At 47.5% G+C, this 7219-nt stretch overlaps 1 protein-coding gene across 1 annotated transcript in view; it reads left to right on the top strand.

Moving 5' to 3' along the window:
• The window catches only part of ASH1L (ASH1 like histone lysine methyltransferase), a 63932-nt gene that overhangs the window by 35124 nt on the left and 21589 nt on the right, over positions 1 to 7219 (top strand). The window contains exons 6-9 of the mRNA XM_031064343.1: positions 1582 to 1676; positions 4773 to 4846; positions 6383 to 6428; positions 6659 to 6767. Of these exons, the coding sequence (XP_030920203.1) occupies positions 1582 to 1676; positions 4773 to 4846; positions 6383 to 6428; positions 6659 to 6767 (324 nt within the window). The remainder of the gene's footprint in view (positions 1 to 1581; positions 1677 to 4772; positions 4847 to 6382; positions 6429 to 6658; positions 6768 to 7219) is intronic.

Genomic DNA, 7219 nt, shown 5'->3' with positions numbered 1-7219 from the left:
ATGCCGTGTGAACAAATCAGCTGAAGTCAGGAATTTGTGCTTCTGTTCCAATATCATCTGACAGATTGAAAAGAGAGAAAATTTGGCACCTTCTCACAATGTCACAGACCACTTTAAAATGTTTCAGAGACCACTGGGAAACTGCCAGTGCAGTTTATCAGCTGCTCCTGCTGTAATCTCTGTCTGTAGTAAGAGAAGGAACCAGTGAAAGGGTCAAGACTAAGGAAGAAACAAAGATCTCAGTGTGAGCAACGTGAGGCCACTTGAATTTTGTCTGTTTTAAAGAGATGTGCTAAAACTTTGCCACTTGGATGGTCTGGCACTGCTGTACCCAGTTCAAATCTCACAGTTTCATCTCTTGCCTTAGGGGAGGAGCTGAGAGAGTCTTCTCTTTTCTTTAGTGTAAATATTTGGGGATTTGAGTGTTCCTGAGTTGGAAAGGACCCACAAAGAGTCCAACTCCTGGCTGTGCACAGCCCCAACAACCCCACCCTGATGCCTGAGCTGTGTCCTTTCCCTGAGAATCCATCCTAAACCTCCCCTGGCCATTCCCTGGGCTGCTGTCACTGTCACACAGAGCAGAGACTGGAGCTGCTCCTCCCCTGCTCTCCAGGGGGAAGTGACAAATCACAGAGGGCTGCTTTGTCTTCCTTCTGCCTGTTGCTCCACGTGCTGAGTTCTTCCCTGCTCTGATACCGGGTTTGGGATGAGCTGCCACAGCTGCTCTGGGCCTCTCCACCCTCACAGGGAAGAATTTCTTAAGTATTTCCAGTTGTTGATATCTGTATCACAAAATTTGTTTTCAGCTTACATTTTCCCTTCGCTAGTTAAACAATGATATCACTTTTTTTATTGAGCCATCTTTCTGTTACTTGTCCAGTTCTTAAAATAAATCCCTTTAAAAACTTCAGTAAACTTCAGTAGACATTTCATCTTTGGTCTATTTAACATTTAGAAGTCTCCTTTGAATGTTGCAGGACTGCAGTTCTAAATATAACCACATCAGATTCTATTTTCCAAGGTTTGTTGTTGGCCAGGAGGAGATGTTTCTAAACACCAGATTACAGAGCTGGCACCTGCCTGACCCATACAACCATTCTAATTCCATTCTCCTATTTTTCTTCCTTCAAAGGGAGGTCTCATTGCTTTTTTCACTCTGATTTCTGGGTTTTTTTCTGCCTTTCCTGATGAACAACCTTCTAAAGGGCAGCAGATGAATGTTTGCTCTCAGGAGAGCAGGGCTCTACATGTTCCTCAGCAAAACCACCAGACACAATCTGCTGGTGCTCTTTTATTTGTGTAGCTTTAGTTATTACTTTTAGATCACATGGAGGGCATTTAATGTCAGTGGTGCCCCATTGGGTGTTGCCTTAACAGCATTGATGGAGAAAACCCCATTGTGGGAGGGCTGGGATCAGTGTTTGTCAGGCAGCCTGGAGAGCATTTCTTTGGCCATTTCCATTATTCCTCTCCTGCCTGATGCTCCAGACATCTGTGCCTTACCTAAAGCAGAAAATGCATTTTTGCAAGTGACAGATGATGCCCATTGTGACATTTTGGTTCTGTCCTTGTTCTCCACAGCCCCAAGAGCCGCCTGATCCAGCTGAAGAAGGAGAAGCTGGAATACACCCCAGGGGAGCACGAGCACGGGCTCTTCCCAGCCCCTATCCACGTTGGTGGGTACCACCTCATCTGTATTTTCATTGGTGGGAGATAAATGTGGCCCTGAGGGGGCTGCACAGCTTCTGCTTTTCTCTGCTTTTTATCCCTTGCCAGGTCACTCGTGCCTTTTGGCACATGAACTTTGCTAACTCATCCCCCTGTGTTCCCCAGTTTGACTCAAGAAGCTTTTTTTAGCTTAAAACATTGCTCTTGATTTTTTTTTTTGGGTGTCAGAAAATACCATTCTAGTTGAAAACCTGCTTTAACTGTGATAGTCCTTGGATGAAATGCAGAGCAATATTCTCCACCTCAAAGTGAATTATGACCATTTAAATCCCAAAAAGCTGGAATGATAAATTCCCCCATGTCCCCATGCCATTAATGGTGTCTGTCTTTACACAGGGATAAAAGGGTGGAAGAATTAAAAGCTTTGCTGTTATCTTTGGTTTTACTTCATCCCCATTTTTAGGTCTCGGGTAGGAAAAAAATGGAATTTAGGATTTCACAGAATCATGGAATGGTTTGAGTGGGAAGGGACCTTACAGGTCATCTTATTCCACCTTGTTCCATGGAATTCCAGAGCCCAGGTTGCTCCAAACCCTGTCCCTGGCTTTGAACACTCCATAACCCAAGGCAGTCCCAGGCCCTCGGAGGGGATGGAGCTCAGGATGCCTCTCCTGGGGCAGGGGGGATGGTGCAGAGCTCCACTGTTTGCAGCTCAGGTTAACCCTGGTAGGATTGAGTAATTTCCTGATTCCCAGGCAATTGTTTCAGCTTTTGAAGTGCTGTGATTCTTGCTGCAAGTCCTGTCAGGCCCAGCAGGTTTGTGGAATTCAGGAATCTTTGTCCCATCAGACACGAGCTGTCACTGCTTTGTCTCCTGTAACTGAACTCTTTGGCTCCCTGCACAGCAAGGCAGAGCAGTTGCACAGATCTGTGTGAATCAGGAGCCACAGAACAGGTTTCAGAGCTGAAAGTGACAATTGAAATCCTTCAAGATGTGCCCTTGCTCAGCTCCTTTTTGAATGGCTTCATAAAACCAGGTTCACCAGGTTCCCAACCCACACCGCTGGTCCTGCCCTGCTGTGGCTCCAGGGCTGCCTGGGGATGGTTTAACCCCAGAGCAGTGACCAGGGCTGGGGTTCTGCCCTGGGGACACTCAGGGAGGGCTGGGGGGACCTTCCCTGTGCTGGGGGCACCCTGCCAGGGCACCTGAAAGAGCCTTTTGTTTGGCCTGCTGAGGTCAGAGAAGTGAAAGCAAATTCCCAGCAGATTCAGCTCTTTCCTGGAACCTGCTAGGGATGAATAAGGCATTGAAAATGGAAAGTAATTTAGGGGTAAATTGTAAGGAAAACATTACCATTTTTATTTTCCACTGGTGAGGGTATGCATGTGAATTTATATGAACTCACAGAGCGTTGCTGGAGGAATATAAAGGCATTTGTTAACAGCTAAAAAAGCTGGGGGGAAAAAAATCAGCTTGGGCCTGACACCTCATCCTAAAGCACTCTGTGGTTTTGTGACACAGGATTCCAGCAAAATGATCAGAGAATGTTGAATCTTGGCTGGAACTAAGCAGTGTCAGCCCTGGGGACTGGTGTGGATGATGTAATGGGTCTGTGTCCTTTAGGGGTGACAGGGAATGAAAGAATGGAGCCAAAATCTGCAGTGAAAGCAGGAACTCCTGTCTAAAACGAGTTCCAGTTATTGCTGAAAATACAGATCCCCTTGAAGCCTTTCCAAAAAATCGAGGAATGTATTTGCCAAGTCTGAATTCATTCTTAAATCTCTTCTGGTAAAGGTCACGGGAACAGGCTGGGAGACTCCTTTCAAAACTGATTTGATTTCTTTGAGTACAATATTGTGATTTACCAGCCTGCATGGGCAGTGCAGGTCCTGTCCTGGGTGTTAAAGTGTTGGGGTGTGCACAGGAAAACTCAGGAGAACATGTCAGCTTTGAGGACAGGGCTGTGGTCAGTCCTGCCAGGTTCTGTGGTCAGTCCTGATAGGTGTTGGGGTCAGTCCTGTCAGGTGTTGTGGTCAGGGTTGTGGTCAGTTGTTTCAGGTGTGGTCAGTCCTGATCGGTGTTGTGGTCAGTTGTTTCAGGTGCTGTGGTCAGTCCTGTCAAGTATTGCAGGTCATTTCTGTCAGGTGTTGTGGTCAGCCCTGATAAGTGTTGTGCTCAGTTGTTTCAGGTGTTGTGGTCAGGGCTCTGGTCACTTGTTTCAGGTGTGGTCAATGCTGTGGTCAGTGCTGTCAGGTGCAGTCATTTCTGTCAGTGCTGTGGTCAGTCCTATCTGATGCTGTGGTCAGTTCTGTCAGGTGTTGGCTGTGGTACCCTCACAGGGTTGTGGTCAGTCCTGTCAGATTCTGTGGTCAGTGCTGTCAGGTGCTGTGGTCAGTTAATTCAGGTGTGGTCAGTTCTGTGAGGTGTTGTGGTCAGTTCTGTCTGAGGTTGGCTGTGGTACCCTCACAGGGGTGTGGTCAGTGCTGTGGTCATTTCTGTCAGGTGCTGTGGTCAGTGCTGTGGTCACTTGTCAGTTGTGGTCAGTGCTGTGGTCAGTTGTTTCAGGTGTGGTCAGTGCTGTGGTCACTTGTTTCAGGTGTGGTCAGTGCTGTCAGATGCTGTGGTCAGTTCTGTCCAGGGTTGGCTGTGACACTCTCACAGGGTTGTGGTCAGTTCTGTCAGGTGCTGTGGTCAGTGCTGTGATCAGTTGTTTCAGGTGTGGTCAGTGCTGTAGTCAGTGCTGTGGTCACTTGTCAGTTGTGGTCAGTGCTGTGATCAGTTGTTTCAGGTGTGGTCAGTGCTGTGGTCACTTGTCAGTTGTGGTCAGTGCTGTGATCAGTTGTTTCAGGTGTGGTCAGTGCTGTGGTCAGTGCTGTGGTCACTTGTTTCAGCTCCCTCCCATCCCTCGCTGCCCATGGAGGCCCCTCCTGAGCAGGACCCGGTTCTGTGTCCTGGGGCGGCTCCCTGTGCCTGCCCTGACATCCAGAACGTTCTCTGAGGCTTCTGCCCCTCTCCTTTCTGCCAGAGCCTGCCCAGGCGCCTGGGAGCTGCTCCCCTTCTCTCAGGGAGCGTGTGCCCCTTACAAACCTTTCTGTGCTTTCAGGGAAGTACCTCAGACAAAAGAGAATCGACTTCCAGCTGCCTTACGACATCCTCTGGCAGTGGAAACACAACCAGGTAGGAGATAAGAACTCATCGGGCTTGCCAAGATTGGGATCAGAAGGAAACAGCAGCACTCAGGGCTTGCCAGGATTGGGATCAGAAGGAAACAGCAGCACTCAGAGAGAGCCTGTTCACACATCCCAGCTGTGTGAGGGGAAAAGGGATTTGCATGTGTATTTCATGGTGAAAATTCCCATTATTCCAGCTCCTGCAAAATAGCAACCCTGTGAGCTTCTGCTCTGACAAAAGTCATTAATTTGGCTGCAGACTTTTATTTTGGCAGTGCTGCTGTGTGGGGAGCTGGTTTCAGACACGCCTCGGGAGAATTGGGATGTACTGCCAGCAGCACTGAGAAATTTCAGGCCTTATTTTTCTTGGATCAATCCCAGCAGAGTGGAATTTATCTTTCACTTGCAAGCTGAAATTTTCATACTGAGGAAAGGAGAGAAACCGTTTAACAGTCGTCGTTCTTTTTAAAGAGCTTTAAATATGTGCAGGCTTAAAAATAGGATTTTTTTTTTTTTATTGCTTGGGATGTTTCCACCAAGTGATTTACCACAGGATTTAAGGGGGAATCTTCTCTCAGCTCTGTGGTGGGAAAGTGCTCTCAGATGTGTAAATGAGCAGGACACATTCCCAGGTGCTGTGGCTCCAGCTGCACTCCCAGCACCCCTGGAATCTGATCCTCAACTCAGGAGCACTTTCTTGCCATATATTAACAATTGCCTGTCTCATCTGTTCAGTATTTTATAAGTAATAAATACATGGAATCTGTTACTTTGACATTTTCCAGCTCTCCCTGGAATATTGGAGGCCCTTGCAGAGGAATTTCTCTGTACAGGGGTGTGGAGATGTCTGGATTGTCCCTGTGGGTCACAAGGGTCGCTGAGGGAAGGCTCTTAGTGCAGGAAATGTGTGTGAAATAGAGAATAATTGGAAATTATTCCTTAAAACTTGTTTGACAGGCTGGAATATATATGAAATTATGAGTTGTGATGTAAATTCTCCTTTCCCTTCCCATCATCTCCATCTGCAGAGAAGATGAATCTGCATTTCTCATGGCTCCCCCCTGTACTCACAGCTCTTAGAGAATCCCAGGATCCTTTAGATTGGAAAAAAACCCCTTAAGATCATCGAGTCACTTTGATAAATCAGCACCTTGATTTTTTGTTTTCACTTCTTTAAGCATTGGCACATGGTGATTGCACCAAAGATGGTTTCTCCAAAGTAGGTATAAATAATTCCTCTTCTTCTAAGCCCTGTTCAGAGGAGCCTGTCCTCAGGACAGCTGTTTGCCACATTGCTCTGGGCAGACAGAATAAATAAAGTGGTGAACAAACTGCTCCACTGTCTCACCAAGCCCAAATTCTACTTATTCAGGTCCTTTTTGTGACCTATTTGTTAATGCAGTCTGAGCCTAGGGAAGAGAACACAGATTTCTAGTAATGATTACAGAACAGTTGCCTATGTACAGAACATAATTTCCCTGATCCTTTTGAATAACAGATGCACTTATGCAATGTATTAAAATTTTCTTTCTCTTCCTTTTAGTTGTATAAAAAGCCAGATGTCCCACTTTATAAAAAAATCCGTTCCAGTAAGTAAAATCTTATTACTAAAATGTGATAACTGTGGAATTTTCATGTGACACCCTCCTTTCTGTCCTGCTCTTTGTCCTACCAAAGACACTTTAGACACTTCCACTTGCTTTACTGATTGGAATGAAAATACTGTAGATAAACAGTTCTGTTTTTTTCACCTGAAAAGAATTCTTTTCCCTATTTGGGTTTGTTTTTTTCTTTTTTTTTATTTTTTTTTTCCCTCCAGATGTCTATGTGGATGTCAAACCTCTCTCTGGCTACGAGGCCACCACCTGCAATTGTAAGAAACCAGAGGATGACAGTGGGAAGGGCTGTGTGGAGGATTGTCTGAACAGGTTAGAAATGGATTATTTCTCATCACCTCCTGGGAACAGAGTTGTGCTGGGTGCACCTCACCAACAAAGGCAGCATCACAGGGAGGGGAATTCCCAATTGGAGCCTCCTGGAGCAGCTCTGGGCTCCCCCCCAGATTGTCCCTGCTGGCCCCCCCACGCTCCCAGTGCTCCCAGTCAGACCAGTTCCCTCCCAGCTCAGCCCCAGCCTTGGGATGGTGGAGCAGCTCCAGCTCCTGGGGACCCTGAGCTGGTGTCCCCCCTGGGCTGGTGTCACCCCCTGGGCTGGTGTCACCCCTGGGCTGGTGTCCCCCCTGGGCTGGTGTCACCCCCTGGGCTGGTGTCCCCCCTGAGCTGGTGTCCCCCCTGGGCTGGTGTCACCCCTGGGCTGGTGTCACCCCCCTGGGCTGATGTCCCCCCCTGGGCTGGTGTCACCCCTGCGCTGATGTCCCCCC

The sequence above is a fragment of the Geospiza fortis genome, unplaced genomic scaffold (genome assembly GCF_000277835.1).
Source record: "Geospiza fortis unplaced genomic scaffold, GeoFor_1.0 scaffold313, whole genome shotgun sequence".
In the NCBI taxonomy this organism is placed as follows: Eukaryota; Metazoa; Chordata; class Aves; order Passeriformes; family Thraupidae; genus Geospiza; species Geospiza fortis.
Note: the sequence above shows the minus strand (reverse complement) of the source record. Positions and strands in the feature narration are given on the sequence as shown.